The 15,435-nt window shown below is 40.7% G+C and overlaps 1 protein-coding gene across 1 annotated transcript; it reads right to left on the minus strand.

The window, feature by feature from the left end:
- Positions 1-1,400: 1,400 nt before the first annotated feature.
- CISD2 (CDGSH iron sulfur domain 2) lies at positions 1,401-9,003 on the minus strand. Its single transcript, XM_057404609.1, has 3 exons — positions 8,875-9,003; positions 2,727-2,938; positions 1,401-1,742 (listed from the first exon to the last, which is right to left on the minus strand). Exons 1-3 carry the CDS (start codon positions 8,975-8,977, stop codon positions 1,653-1,655), a joined length of 405 nt encoding a protein of 134 aa, XP_057260592.1. The 5' UTR covers positions 8,978-9,003; the 3' UTR covers positions 1,401-1,652.
- Between the last annotated feature and the right edge of the window lie 6,432 nt (positions 9,004-15,435).

Consider the following 15,435-nt stretch of genomic DNA (forward strand, 5'->3'; position numbering starts at 1 on the left):
GACTTTGGAAGAAATCAAACTATTTGAATGCAAAAGTATCCTGATAAAAGCTGGAAGCACATACAAACTTGTATGGAACAGCCTGTTACAACAGGCTGTGGATTTTAAAGGCTGGAGAAAAAACAAGACCAAAACATCTAAACCCAGGACTTTGCATTTCACAGTAATTTCTTCTCCAAACCCAAGAACTGGGACTTGGTATTCAGTATACTAAATTTTTAAATGAAGACCAACTGTAGGACACTTGCAACATTATAAATTTTCCTCTCTTATAAATGTTATATCCTAATAAAAAGTTTATGGTTTGCTTGTCCATTACAGGCAAGATCACCAAGCATTTGAAGATTTTACTGTGGTTCTATTACATGCTTTGCAAAAGCAGGCACTTAACATACAATCACATCCTGATCTGCCATCCCTTGCTGCAAACTTCTTCTACCTAGAACTACAATTATTACAAATGCAGGAGGAATGATTTACCTTAGTTCTACTGCTGCTGTGTGAGCCATTATGTGAGAACTGCTTCCGGACTTACTTGTTTCAGCTCTGTGGTGACCAGCTTTGGCAATGGCACGACACTCTGGGGCTTCCCACCGGCCTAACAATAGGTCAAATTACACACTGTTAAGGAACAGTTGAAATGTGCCTTACTACAACTGACTAAAATTGTAGCATGGGGCAATTTTTTATTTTTAAACTGATGGATTCAGTCTTTCACCAGCAAATAAAGCACTTTAGAAGAATTAATCTAGCAGGTAGATAACCAGCAATTATTTACCTGCATCTGAAATTAAGCCATACCACAGCAAAGGTTCTGACTTGCCCAAATAATCTTTCTGAATAGGTAACAAGAATACAGCTCAGCTCTGCATTCTGGTCATTTAACAAATTCCTCCCATGAAATTCTCTGCTATAAAAAGTAGCAGCTACAGTGCAAGTGAACTTGCAAGAAGCAAATCTGGGTATCCTTACACTAACTCATGAACGATCAACTCAGGTGCCCAATATAAACAGATAACATTAGTGGCTGACCTGCTGAATAGTTCAATTTATGCGGTCTGGAACTGCAGCACTCCACCTGGTAGGCTGTATGAGACTTACCAGCTAGGGGTGAGGGTACGTGTTTGCCTGAGGTAGGCTGCTTTGCATGAGATTAACAAATTGCCCACTTCAGCATTGCCCAGACCAGACCTTCAACCTAGCCTAAGTGAACAGCGCTATGCTACCTGCGTGAGCGTCTATTCACAAAGGAGGAATTTAGTATCTTTTTGCCTCTCAAATGTAAGTGCACTTAAATCTGTTCCTGTAAAGCAGAATAAAACAATAAAACAGCAGAACAGAATCAACAGTACTTGGAAATAGCAACAGTTTTAGAATTACATATTCATACAAAAAAAGGCTTAATTGTAGGAAGTAATTTTATTTACAGGAATAGTTACTTTACAGTTTTACAAAGCAGACATAATTCTTCTCAGAATAAAGTATCAAACCAGTGACAGACTTAGCACTGTCTAAATACAGTTTATTCCAAAAAGAAATCTACAGCAATTAGACTAAATCATACCAATCACATAATAAAATGCTGTCCCTTGCAACTACAACAGTATAAAAATACTTTTTAATTAGTCATTATCTAGTAGATTAAGCATCTGCTATACTTCTTTCTTCTTGAGTATTAGTGGACCTATATTATCTCCTGTTAATTCATTGTGCTTGTTGTGGGAGCCATCACAGACAGGGAACTGGAAGAAAACAGAAATGAGGAATTAGCATAACTCTACAAAAATTGCATAGGGATTTTTATATTTCTTCCTATGCCAAGAGCACTTTGACAATGTCACTAGTTCCTACTACTACATCCTGTTTCAATATCAAATTCCCTATCTCCTAAGACAGAGGACACATTACACTGCTAACAGGTAACTAAGTTTGTGGGGTCCTAAAATAGCTGTTCATAGACACAAAGTTAGGGACAAAGCCTTTTTGCATGAAAAGACAGCAAGCAAAGCAGCCATCACAGTCACAAATGGCTTAAGGTTTATTGTGGAACTAGTAAAAGTGCTCTTTATAGATTTAATCATTTGCAACCAGAAGATACTGGTTTAAGGAAAGCTGAAGTAACTGCTGAAGTTTACTTCAGTAGTGATTAGTCTGAAGCAAGAATACTTGAGAAGGTTTCTTAGGTCCAGGGCAGATTTGTTTGTTAAAACAAGAAAGTATTCAGTCCAGAGAGGGCAAAACCAGGGTGCAGTCAGCACATTGAAATGAAGTTGAGGCTAGATGAAAAATGTTCATGTACATTCTAGTTGATTTGGGGGATATGGACTACCCCAACTAGTCACCTACCGATGTCTCTGGACCAGATGGGGTTATGCTCTCCCTCACCAACACACGTCCAGCCTTACTTTCATTCTACTATGAACAACTTTCTATGCATTGTTTTTGCAAAACAGTTATCTTACAATTACTTGCAATGTATTTCCAGACATTAAATAAGGGTTGGTTGGTTTCAATCTACTCAGAGGCGGTCACCGTGTAAGCGTTTCTAGAAAAACCCTACTGTGTTTCTTGCAAGTCTCTACAGTTTCTTTCTGCATGTAGACAGGTTTACAGTGGAGAAAAAAATAAGAATTGTGTCATTCTCAAAACTCCAATTCACCACTGAAGCACTGATAGAAATATCCAAGTTTCAATCTCTAATGCTACAGTAGCACAACGTGTCTTACCGTCTTAGAACGCCAACACCTGCAGTAAGCTTTAGTGAGGCACAGATCTTCAATGTTTATTTCATTCACTACTTTTGGATTTTCCTTCTGGATCTTCAGGTTAATCAAGCTGTCCTTCTGTTGTTTCTTCTTGGGGAGGAACGGGCGAATAGCGAGGTAACCGAGCAAGGCCAGCACGCCAAGGAAAGGCAACAACCGCAGCCATTCTGCAACTAAAGACAGGTGGAACTTAGACTGGCTCTTGACACCACTTCAGTATGGTGCAGCATCAGCTACTCTCAAATGACTGAGGCTTAGGGTAGGGAATGGAACTGCTCAGTCAGCAAGGCTCTTGAGGGCAAACCAGACTGTGGGTAAGTCTGAAGAAAGACAGACCCAGGTGAAAACCTGAGCTTTACTGTAGCCAAGGTAAAAAGCTGACTCCTAGAATTTCCTCTTAACACTATAGAAGATGACTCAATGGAAACAAATAAATTGAAAACAAATAAAAGGCATACTGAAATGATGAGCCCTAAAATTACAGGGGTTCTGCTCACCCAAGGTAAACCAGCACAGTGTACTAGCAAACTGGGCATAATCGCAGCAAGTATGTTAAATGTCACTATCTTAACATTCTGTGTATGAAGAATATTCAGCATATTTTATAATTCAATTTTCAATTGGAGGGATTTGATATTTTTGTTTTTCTTAGATTTTTAGCTTCTTGAAGCTTTCCTCATTTTATTTGTTCCAAGGTCTGTTTTTTAAACTTTTGGTAGTAATTATAGAGATTACACAATAAACACTACCAAACCTTCACCTGTCTTTTAGGTTTTATTTTCAGATCTCTGTTTGCTCAGGGATCTGCCACCAATTTCTACAATACACAGAGAAAGTGTCCTGGGATCAGGTAAGTCAAGCCACAGAAAGTTGCCTTCTGCCAAGATGAGGAACTTCTTTTAAGAACAGGTAAGACATTCAGTATCCTCTACAGGCTTATCTGCCTTGCTACATCATTATAAATCTTCCAGACATACTGGTGCGAAGACTTACTGGACTTCGTAATTCATCACCACCTCACTTAAGATCTATATATATTGAAGGTGGATCCACTTTTCCAGCAAAACATGTTGTGACAACACTCCAGTGTGATTTACGTACCACGGTGCAATAAAGGAGAGAGCATTTTTCTAAATTTCTGGAGAATACATTGAATACAATGCACCACGACTGTATAAATGATAAAGGCACTGCAAGAACTTTCACTAGTCTTTCCATACCTGTACTTACAGTGGTCCCTATGCACAATAATTGACAAAATTTGCTAAGAGTTACTGCAAGAGACTAATCCTTCTCTTCCCTCAGTTCCTCCAACAACCTGTAACCCCTAAATAATTAAACAATTAACGCTGAGATGCTTAAACTTTTTCAGTTACACAAAGTACTGAGTTTCCTGGATAGCAGTACTTGTTTGTCTCTTCTATCATTACTGTTCCAGAAGACCATGTCAACAGGAAGCCAAATGCGCTTTCTGACCTTACGTGAAGGACTGACTTGGAACTTACTTTAGAAGAGAGGAAAAACGCTTGGTCACTGAAAAAAAATTTCCAAATTGAGTACCTACCTTGTCTGGTGGCAAAGAGGTGGGTTTCTAAAAAGCTACTCTGATCTCCAAAGACAGAACATACACTCTAACAGGCATAGCATAGCCAGAAGCAGGGCACTTACCAAGTGTGTGATGAATACAACTGGGCTAAAACTGACATACAAAAAGGAAATGTCTCGCATCACAATTAAGCATCATTAACAGAGACCAGCAACTAAGCAGCAAGTGGCATCTCAATACAGCTTGAAACTCACTGATACGACATCAAAATCGGAACAGTAGTCATGTCTATGGGAGGCTCATAACCAGTTGGGTTCATCCAAATGAAACAGGAATATGATAGCTGTAACCTCTTAGAAAGGGAATTAGAAACAAACAGGAATAAGAAGTACAAGGATATTATTTATCATGGTTACTATTTAATATTTGTATTTGCAATAATATCTTTCTACAACTGTAAGCCGCTCTGTGTTTTTGAAGCCATGCATACCTTTCTGAAGCAGATGTAAGGCAATTCACAAGACTCTTTATTTTCGCAGCTGATAACTCAGAATTCAGCAATTACAGTGATTCTGGAGATTCTTTATCAGTTCACATTGTGAACAGAAAGGGACCAGCCAGCCAGCCAGCCAGCTTACATAAATCAAAGCAAGCGGTCCCTGCTTGTCTTTAATCAACTACTCATTTGGTATCTTTCACTTCCTGTGGAAATGACCACAGAATGCAGACCCAAAAGCAGCTTTTTATAGTAACAGCTCAACTGCAAGCCAACCTTTTAACAAGTATTAGCTACCAGTCAAAATGAAGACTGGAACTGTGATTGTATGTTCTCAAAGCTGATGAAATTCCTCACTTACTCAATTACATTATCGTCAGAACTAATAATAACTGTTTTCTGTTGTTTGCTTGGGTCTCTCAAGGGTGTTCTCATTGCCACACAAAACTAAACACAGAGGATTCCACACACCACTTTACTATGCCTATTAGCTTATGAAGGTAGAGAGGTCCTTTTAGCAACAGCACACAAATAAAAAGCCAAAACTATGGGTAGGTTAGCAAGCCACTCTGCAAATGACAATTTCATGATTCAAATGGGTTATGCAGATTCTGTTATCATGGTTTCACCCTTCTTTCCCTCAGTACAGTAAAAGATGATCTAAAAACTGTCCTCTTCTTGCCTAGCAGGTTGTAACATTAAAGTCCCCCTTAACATGTAGGCCACATGTAAGACAGCCCACACAGGACTGTCATGGTTATGGAAAGAGGCGTAACACCAAGATTCTTACATAAACCTTGAAGTTATGACCACATACTAGGTTAAGGTTAATGTCTATGCTGTTTTAATGACATGTACTAGGATAAAAAGCAACACCAGAATGAGACAACACTGTTCATTTCAGTGAACTTGAGAAGGGAAGGGTAAAGCAGCTATGACAAGAAACTGAAAGAGGCTTCTGAGCAGCAGCAGGGTGACAATTTAGATATCCACTTTCAAAACCAAGGTCAAACATTCTTTCCTTCCTCTCTCATTGCTCTCCCCTTCAAGAGTTTTGCACTGGATGTTAACAGTCTCCCTTTCTCCAAGCAAGCAATTTTCCATTCTGATTTTTTGAGATTACAACAGACAATAGGTGTCTCAAGATTTTTGTCAGCACACTATACAATATCCTACATGAAAGGATTCTCCCTGCACTTTTGGTCTGGTGTTTCTACAGCTGATGCACTACATGAACTGAAGTGGCATCAACTGGGAAGCTAATGAAGGTCTACAGAAGCAATAAAAGAGCTAACAAGCAAAGGACTGCACTGCTCCAGATTTGGGTTCTGGCCTGCCTTTGCAAACAAGGTCTATGCTAGCAAGTGTTTTATGGTGCTGGTCCCTAGTAGTCCCATCAGTAGATGCCACCAAAGGACAAATACTGATGCACTTTAAATGTTTTAAAATCAATATTATTTCTCACTTTCCAAAAAGAAGAAAAATGTGTGACATGTTTGATATGCCATTTGCCAAAGAATATGCCCCTCTGTAATTTGTAGTAGTAAACACAAAAAAGAATATTAATCTAGTCTTCTCTACTGTCTAATGGTCTGCAGCATTGGTAATTCAATAGATATGATCCTGTAAGTTGCTGCTACAGAGTAACTCCCAGAGTTGGGAGTCCCCTGCTTTTAAAGGCTTATGACTTTAGGACAGGATAAACCAGACCACTATAATACAGAAGAATCAACACTTGCTAAAGCAATCTGTTTTTTCAGATCAAACTTTAGACTGACAGCAGCTCTGACCGCAGGTAAACACAAGACTCTTCCAATAAGCAATAAGGTTTCAATGACTTTCAATAACTTACGCACTAAGAGAGAATCACTTATTAATTTAGGTGCCTAGGATACGGCATCCTGTGATTCCTTTTTGAAAAGCCTTGCCATGTTGCACTTACCCTATGCCATAACTTTAAGCACCTTGTACAGTTTTGCTGTTTTTTCCTCCATTTTCATTCATATCCACCCTAAGGGGAAAATATATAAGCATGACAGTAGATATTAGCCTAGTCTGACTACTGAAAAAAATTAAAGTGTAAAAATGTTGTATAATTAAAAATACATAGCCACAGAGACATCTCTTTTCAATTTTCAGAGTGTTTAGCACAACACCAGCCAAAGAAACCACTTAAAACTAGTGGCAGTGGATTATTTTTTTTTTTTTTTAACACGTATGCTTCTTAAATCCACCAGGTTTCAAAGCAATTTCTGACTTGGTTCCTTCTTTTGCCTTTGTTTAATGTTTTTGGGACTGACATTTCATATGTATGGTCTCCACTTAAGGTTTCAGTTTTGTCTCTTACCCTCCCTCCAAATTCAAAGCAGTATCTGTCAAGGGGATAAATAACACGACAACAAACCAGCTCTCCCCCACTGATAACTGTATTACAAGAAAAGTCCTGACCAGAGATTTACAGAATAAACTATATTTACTACTACGTAGTGTGAATAAATACAGAGGCTGCACAAATAATCCTGTTATAGAAATGTATGTTTGGACAAGTGAAGCAAGAAGAGATTAAACTCAAGCTTAACAAATTTTAAGTACAACTTGGGGTTAAAAGGGCAATGACTTAAGTGGGAAACTGTCAAATGCTGGAATATGAGAAGCTCCATCGTTCTGTAGCGTACTGTATCCCCTTCCTCCCAGCTTTGTAGCAGCTCAATTTCTATATTTGGTAAATATAATTAACAGCATGCTCTGATGAGAGAGTAGTTGTAGGGAAAGAAGAACGGTTCATTTCAATCAGGTCTTCTTGTTGTGGGAAAGATAATGAGACACTAAGTTTACAAGCAGTATGAATATGCTGGAAAAGTACCCAAACCTGGTTTTGAATAAATTGTGCCTGTTCTACATTGAATCACTTTCCAGCACTATTAAAGTCATATATCTTACTGCTGCAAGATAAACAACTAAAGTTGATTCTGCACTTTGAAGACTTTTTCTGTTTCCTGAGAGTTTCCTTTAGAACATTCCTCTTGTTTATTATCACCCAACTAATTTTGTCATTTGACACTACCTGAGGTTCTACCTGTATTATCACAGATGAGCCTGAGCTCAGACAGCTCCAGTTTGCAAAGCACTGAAATGCACTGAACACAAAGAATTTGCTAGTATTTTATAGAATCATAGAACAGTTTGGATCAGAAGGAGCTTAAAGCTCACCTAGACCCAAGCCCTGTGCCATGGGCAGTGACACCTTCCACTAGAACAGGCTGCTCAAAGCCCCATCCAACCTGACCTTGGGACAGGCCAACCTGCCAGGGACATGGCAACCACAGCTTCTTTGGGCAACCTGTGCCAGTGCCTCATCATCCTCACAGTAGTTTTTTCTTGTGTGACAGTAGTGATTATGTGTAGTTCTTTCACTGTGTGACAGGGCTATGATTAGTAAGTATTTTCACTCCTTCACCCTTAATATACTTATAAAAAATATTAAATAACCCCCCATAACATCGTGTATGTAACAGGTCCCAGAAACAGGTTTGTTTGGTTTTCCTATCCGTACAGACGAGCTCTGTAGCCTTTTAAGCAAATGAAGAGGCAGCGGCTTAGGCCTTCAGCTAGAATCCCATTTTCTTTGCGTGCACAGCTTCAGACTGGCTGATACTTGCACAGAGAGGAATTTTAAGTACAGTGCAAAGAAGCTTGGCCCGAGCGGCCTGGTACGTTTTACTTTACCACTACATTTTACTCTGACGGTTATGATCTACCTCTTAAGATATCTTAAACGTCCTTACGGACAATTTTCCTGCTCGAATAGTTTAACGTTTAGGCTCCCCCTTTCTGTAACTGATTAACGGTTCAGCACGGTCGGGAGAAAGCGAGCAATGTCCGGAGCCAGAAGTGGAAGTCGCAGCCCGCCACGGGACAGCCCCGGGGCATGTGCCGGCAACTCAAGCAGACGCCGGGCTCCGGGCATGAACCGCGCCGTCCAACCCGGCCCCGTCGTGCTCCCCACACCACCCGCGGGGCCAGAGGAGCGGTAAGGAGGTCGGGGCCCCGCCGCTCCCCCCACCTACCTGTGAGGCGGAGAAAGCCGCCGACGCTCTCGGGTAGCGGCAGGCGCTTGAGGTACGCGGGCAGCTGTACCTTGACGATGCGGGCTAAGCTCTCCAGCACCATGGCGGCGACCACGACTGAGGGGATATCGCTCTGTGACTACCAACCGTCCCCCCCACGGCGGCCGGCGCCCTGCACCGCAATGCTCCCGCAGCGCATGCGCCGCCAGAGGTACAGCCGGTTCCTCCCAGCTCGGGCCGCATTTCCGGCGGGCGCTGCGTGGGGAGCGTCACAGCCGGAAGGGGGTGGTGACGGTTGCAGCAGAGCCTGGTAGGCAGTGGGGCCGGGCCGGGGCAGGGTGGGACTGGGAGCCGTTATGGCGCCTCCGGGAGTAAGGTGTCCCTCTGAGGGGAGCGAAGGGGAGCGGAGGGGAGCAGCGCCGTGCCTGCGGGTATGTGGTGCTGTCCGGGCTGGTCCCGTTTGAAGGTACAGCTAGGGAGGTGAGGGAGTGCGGCTTTAATAACGTGTGCCTTAAGTTTTATAGGCTTTATGTAATGTGTCGTCATCCTGTTGTGTTGAAGTTGTGTTTCATGTCGACGGGCTTAAAAACACTGAAGTGAAGGACTGGAAGTTTTTCTTCATGTGGATGTTGTTTTTCATATGGTGTCATAACTCTTTTGAGGTGGGATAATGTGAGTACTGAGAGGATTAATATTACACAAAGAAGCCCATCTGCCTCATGTCTGGTAGTAGTTTGTGCAGAACAAGCTCTGTCTTTGAGCACTTCACTTAGTTTTATTGAATTTTATGTCAAGGAGACTGGTTGTTTTGGCATACAAAATTGCCTTTGTAGCCAGGAGGAGAAAATAGGAAGTATGTATCTATTCCAGGTCAATTTAGATAATCTAGCCAGACCTGAAGACTCTTGCATTAGTCCTTTGGTCACGAGTACAGCACCATTTGGTTCAAGATTCTTTCCTACTGTGGGTAATCCATCCAGTGCTGATAGCATATAGCACAGAGCATGACTATCTTCAGGAAAGCCGAAGCAGAAGACACATTTCCTTATGTGATTTTGACAGGAATACAGCTGTTCTTCACTGTATGGAAACTGCGCCATATCTGCCTGTATCAGCTGTGCACTTTCCGTGCCATCCCAGAATTAAGAAGTTTGGGGATAAGTTAATAGGGTTCAGCAAAGCAATGAAAGAGTAATATAGGTATTTATTGAGTCAGATGAACTCACTGGTTTGTCTTTGGATGAATCTACTTACAGTCGTGTTTGCCTTGTATTGACTAAGATAAATGCAGTGCTACATCTCTTTTACTGGTTTGCTTTAATAACTGATTCAGGACAATCTTAACCAAAAGTTAAAATCACCATAAAGAGCTAAGGTAAAAGCTCCAAATACTGAAAGCTAGGTTTGAGACAAACAAATCCACCTTGTTTGTGCTTCTTGTCTGAATAATACTGTGACCTTACATTAACATTTCCTGATGAATCATCTTACTTAGCTAGCAAGAATATTCCTGTGATCTCAGAGTATCTTAGTTCCCTACCTCACCTAAGTTTATCCTTGTAATGACTATGTCTGATGTCCTAAGATGATTCCTTCTGGTGTAGGCAAATGCCTGCTATTAGACAAGATAATGAAAGAGCAGAATGCTCAAAATGCAGAATAATCACTCTGTAAAGATTACACATCAGATGTCATGATGTAACCTTGTTTGTGAAACTTGCTGAGGGAAGAATATATATAGCTGAAGATATATAAGGTAAATCCTCCAGCTCTGAATCAGTTTCACACTGAAGTTGAGAGCCTCTGTCCTTGCCACCTCCTCCCTTTCTTCTGCTGTTTCAGCCTTCTCTGGATGCTAGCCATGATACTGGGAGCTCAGCTGACATATCACTGAAGCTCCTGAGCCCCACTGTGCTGCTTTTGATCAGTGCTCCACTCAGCACACTGCTAGGCAATCTGCACATATTGCAGAGAGGAGCCATTCTCACTGCCTCGCCTGTCTGCATAGGTATCAGTTGACATGAGCCATGAATGGTTTTCATATATGGAAGGCTGAAGTCATAAATAATGGAAAAACTATAAAGAAAATTAAGCCTGAATGAGATTGTTAACTTTAGGGGAGGCAAAAGATGGTATTTTGAAAAACAGTTTCAACTGGAGCATAGGAGATGTATGCTCACTGTCCAACTTGGCTGCATACTTCTTGTTTCACTTAAGGGGGAAAATGTCAGCTGCAGGCTTGCTCGGTCCTGCAGAAGAAAAACAGGATTTTACACAGTAGTCCCATCTTCAGGAACCACGTTATGGGGTCAGATCAGTCAACATCAGGAGGTTAACACCTTATGTGGACATTCTTATTCCACAGGCAGATTGCTTCTTCAGGATTTTGTCAGCATCCTTTTCAACTTTGCCTCAAATCTCATTACTGTTGGGTATCTGGAAAGTTTTCTGCCTTTTTGGGGGGAGAGTAATATGCAACAATTCATTCTTGCATATTTAGATTCAGTTTGGAAACTGTTAAAAAGTAGAGATTGCCTCTGTTTCATGCTGAATTTGTCAACTGAAACTCTGGTATTGTGTAGGACATACAGAAGTCATTGTAATAAAAATGACAGCACAAAACCCCCAAGCATCAATACTTGAACAAAACCTAGGTCATCAATACTGGAATAAGATTATTACTTTCAGCAGTAAGTATTCTCTATCACTGGAATTTTTCATCTAGCAAGAAATGCTCCAGATGAGATGGAGCATGGAGTCCACATGTAGAGATCTACAGATCTGCATAGTGCTAGCTCGGGTCTTTTGCATGGAAGTCCCAAAGCACAGCCCAAAAGAGGACCAGCCCAGTTACCTTACTACTACACATGCTTTGACAAGAATGGTAGAAAATCTTGTGGTGCAGATGCAGATCATGCTTGGCAGAATAAATTCATGTCACTATAGTACATCTGAACTGGTCCAGCTTGCAGTGGAGTGGCTGGTCCTGGTCCAGCAGATTGAGCATAGGTGAAAAGAAGGTGGTTGTGTTCCTCCTTGTTACCCTTCAAAAATCACTTGATTTTCCTGTGCCTTTAATTGAGCTGTAAAATGAGATAATACTGCTCTGTTTGGAACACTAAGAGGAAAAGAATATTTATAAATTATTTTATTTTACCAAGTACACCCAGTAAGGATAAAAGATGAAAGGTTCTGAGGCAGCAGATGCGCAGTCTTTCCATCTCTAAAACAAGCCTAAATAGCATAATAATTTGCTCAGCACTCTTTCGTGGTAATGAGGTTTTCTATCAACAGGACATCTTATATTCTTAAAACCATTTTCTTGGAATTGGCACTGCTGTATTCCATGCCTGGAATAATCTCTGCAGCAGGCAAAAAGCACTGTTGTCAACTAAAACTGTCCTGTCACCAGAGGGCTGGCTTGTGTAATCAGCAAACACAAGCTTCTGTCTAGGAAGAAGCTAGCTCTCTCCCTTTGTATTTGATTCATTTCACAATGGGCTTTGATTTGCTGCTCTCCCTGATGTAGGCAAAGATCTCCCTCTCTTCCAGTTCCCCAAAAGTAAGCAAAATCATTGCACCCCAGAAGGGCTGTAGGAGCTGCGATTTGTGTCATAGGGTAGCTCCAGCTCCATCAGTTAGTTATGCAGCACTTTCAACATCCAACTATAAAATGATTGAATCTCAAAAAAAAAAAGTAGTCTGGCTTAAAAACATAAACCTTAAGACTGTATATATAAGGTTACTTTCCTGTCTTTTATGCTTAAACAAGTTGCAATTGCATTGCATGAAGGTTAAGGTTTCATTTCTTATTTTTACATCCAGAAGCTTAATTGCCTTTGGAAGAAAGTGGAGATTGTCATGCGTTCACTTAACTCTGAAACCTGGCACCTTAGGTGACTTCTGCTGGTGTTTATTGAAAATACCTAGTGTTCTGTGGTAGGCAGAGTATTTGAGAGAAAAATTAGTAAAGGAAACAAATCACACTTATAATAGAATTAATAGGGTCATTTTGTATAGCATAACTGGAGTGTTGGAACTAGATGATCTTTAAGGTCCTTTCCAACCCAAACCACTCTGACTCCATGATATTACCTTCTAATCTAACGAACGTCCAGGAATTTTAGAATGTAACTGTTACATTTTGAAAGCAGGTGCTAGGGTAATTACTTAAGTAACTGCAGTGTCCTACTAATAGCATGTATAATTGTTGAATTCCCTGTGTCTTGCTATTTATTGTCACAGATTGTAGTAAATTCATTTGTGGAAAACAGTGAATACAGGAATGTAAAGCGAAATGGCAAGATTTCTAAGAATTGGATCAAGTTCTGACATGGCAACTTTATGTATGACAGAACAGAGCAGTAGACACAGGTTTTATTTATTCAAGAAAAATACCATGCTTTGATCTCTCAGCAACAGGTTTAACTTTAAAACAGTAGGTCTTCATTATTTTTTCTGACTAGTACTGCCAGGAAGTGGGAAATGTTACACAAGTTATGTATGGAACAAAGTTGAGGAACTTCCGAACTCAAGAAAGAGGAGGTGTATTCAGTGCTAAATTCTGAGATATCCCCAGATAAAATTCAGTTACTTTATACTTACATTGTATGTTTTCTCCAGGCTGGAACTGTCTTTTTATGCAACGGTTAGCACTGGTCCACAGTAGCGGTTTCTACAGCTACTGTATTTGCAGAAATATCACAAACTGTGAATATTCACTTGGTTACACTCAGTTACTGATTTCAACTGCCTTTATTTAAAGCATAGAAAGTAACAAACTGCGTGACATGAAGCTATTGTAGGTAACATCAGTCAGCTAACAGCAATGATGCTCAAGAAAGCACACAGTAAATGTAATATTGCAATGAGTTTTAAATTTTGACCCACTGCATGAATCATCCAGTCTTTTAGAATCATAGGATGGTTAGGGTTGGAAAGGACCTTAAGGTCACCTAGTTCCGACCCCCCTGCCATGGGCATGACACGTCCCACTAGGTATCAAGCCTATGTCAGCCTGTCCTTGAACACTGCCAGGGATGGGGCATTCACTGCATCCTTGGGCAGCCTGTTCCAGTGCCTCACCACCCTCACAGTAAAGAATTTCTTCCTTATAACTAACTTAAATCTCTCCGATATGTACTGCTTATTAGGATCCAGACTGATCTGATCGCTGGTCACATACAGACTTGCGCAGATTTGGAACTTAATTGGCTTCCAGGGAGTTGCTAATTCACAACAGTTTTACTCAGATCAGAACAAATATCCTTAGGGTTCACTAATGTGTTCATAGAAGGCCAGATACATTACTGATTTGTGTCAGGTTCTGCCTGGTTTGTTGCAATAAAGCAGGCTGCAAAATCACCAGATTATCCCCTGGGAGGAAGCCACAGTGATGGAAAACAGATACATCCTCCTCTACAATGAAGGACCTATGGAGGACAAAGCTGACATAATCTAGGAAGTGCATGCTGCTAAATGAACATACGTGAAATAAAACCACTATCAAAACACTACAAGCTGCTCTCTTATGATGGGAATTCCAGGGGAAAGAAGCTATTTATATGTCAATATATTCTCAGCAGAAGACCACCTACCATTCCGTTTTAAACTGCATTGATCTTTGCTGTCAGTATGACTGTATATCCTTGACCAGGCAACTAAGGGTATATTCGTCCCCTTAGTACTTTAATCCCTTGGCATAATAGCTGTCACTGAAAGCTGTTTCCTTCATTTTGGAAGGCAAAGGTGAGAATGCCACAAGACTAAGTCCTGTGATGCAATGTGCATTCATTGGCAGGGGCTAATTATAGCACAGAATAACTACCAGCTTCCTCTGCCGAGGACAGAGTACATGATCTCTGCAATATGACTGCACTCTGCTCTTAAGTTCTTCCTGTGTCACGACACTACTGACACCACAGCAAAACAGCAGTTTGTCATTCCTTCCCAGGCTGCTCTGTAACAACAGTGATGTGGAGATTTCTGAGCCTGTCTCTCCTCTTTTCAAGGTTAGACAGGTGTGGCATTGACAGTAATGCACAGTTCTTCTCTGTCGTCTCGCAAGAATAAAGAGGAGCAATAAAAGAACAAACTCAACCCCCCAAAATATCATGCCTTTTGAATTTCGGAAAACAAACATATATATATATATATAATGGATGGAGAGGAAAGCAGGGAAAAAGTGGCTATCTTGATTCCAAGGCAATGACATGGAATAGTACTACAGCAGGTAAAAAAGGTTAATATAGCCTCTTTAATGCCTAGCTTAGTAATGCTTTTTATTTTCTATTTTTTCTGGGCTCTTCTTGTCCTCTGGACTGCAGGTTAACTATAGCACAGTGTGCTTCCAGACCCAGGTAGTTGGCTATTCCCTAGAAGATGTGTAAGTTACTTCTTTGCTTTACTTGTCAAGATATTGCCAGAATTTTATAGAAATTCTGTACTTCACACCGGTACAGGCAGCTGGAAGGTCTGGAAATACTTCTTTGAAATCAGTTTCTTTTTTCCCTTTGAATCATCAGAGAAACCAACCAGCACAAAAAGTAGGATATAAACATA

The sequence above is a fragment of the Pezoporus wallicus genome, unplaced genomic scaffold (genome assembly GCF_028554395.1).
Source record: "Pezoporus wallicus isolate ANWC-B61680 ecotype Strahan unplaced genomic scaffold, APGP_CSIRO_Pwel_v1 contig_1583, whole genome shotgun sequence".
Taxonomy (NCBI): domain Eukaryota; kingdom Metazoa; phylum Chordata; class Aves; order Psittaciformes; family Psittacidae; genus Pezoporus; species Pezoporus wallicus.

Bases quoted from the DNA above. Each gene is read 5' to 3' on its own strand.
- CISD2 (XM_057404609.1), bottom strand. From the start codon at position 8,977: ATGGTGCTGGAGAGCTTAGCCCGCATCGTCAAGGTACAGCTGCCCGCG. The intron at 2,939-8,874 runs GTAGGTGGGGGG...ACCTGTCTTTAG, and splicing joins CGGCTTTCTCCGCCTCACAG to TTGCAGAATGGCTGCGGTTG. The intron at 1,743-2,726 runs GTAAGACACGTT...GTTTTCTTCCAG, and splicing joins GGTGTTGGCGTTCTAAGACG to TTCCCTGTCTGTGATGGCTC.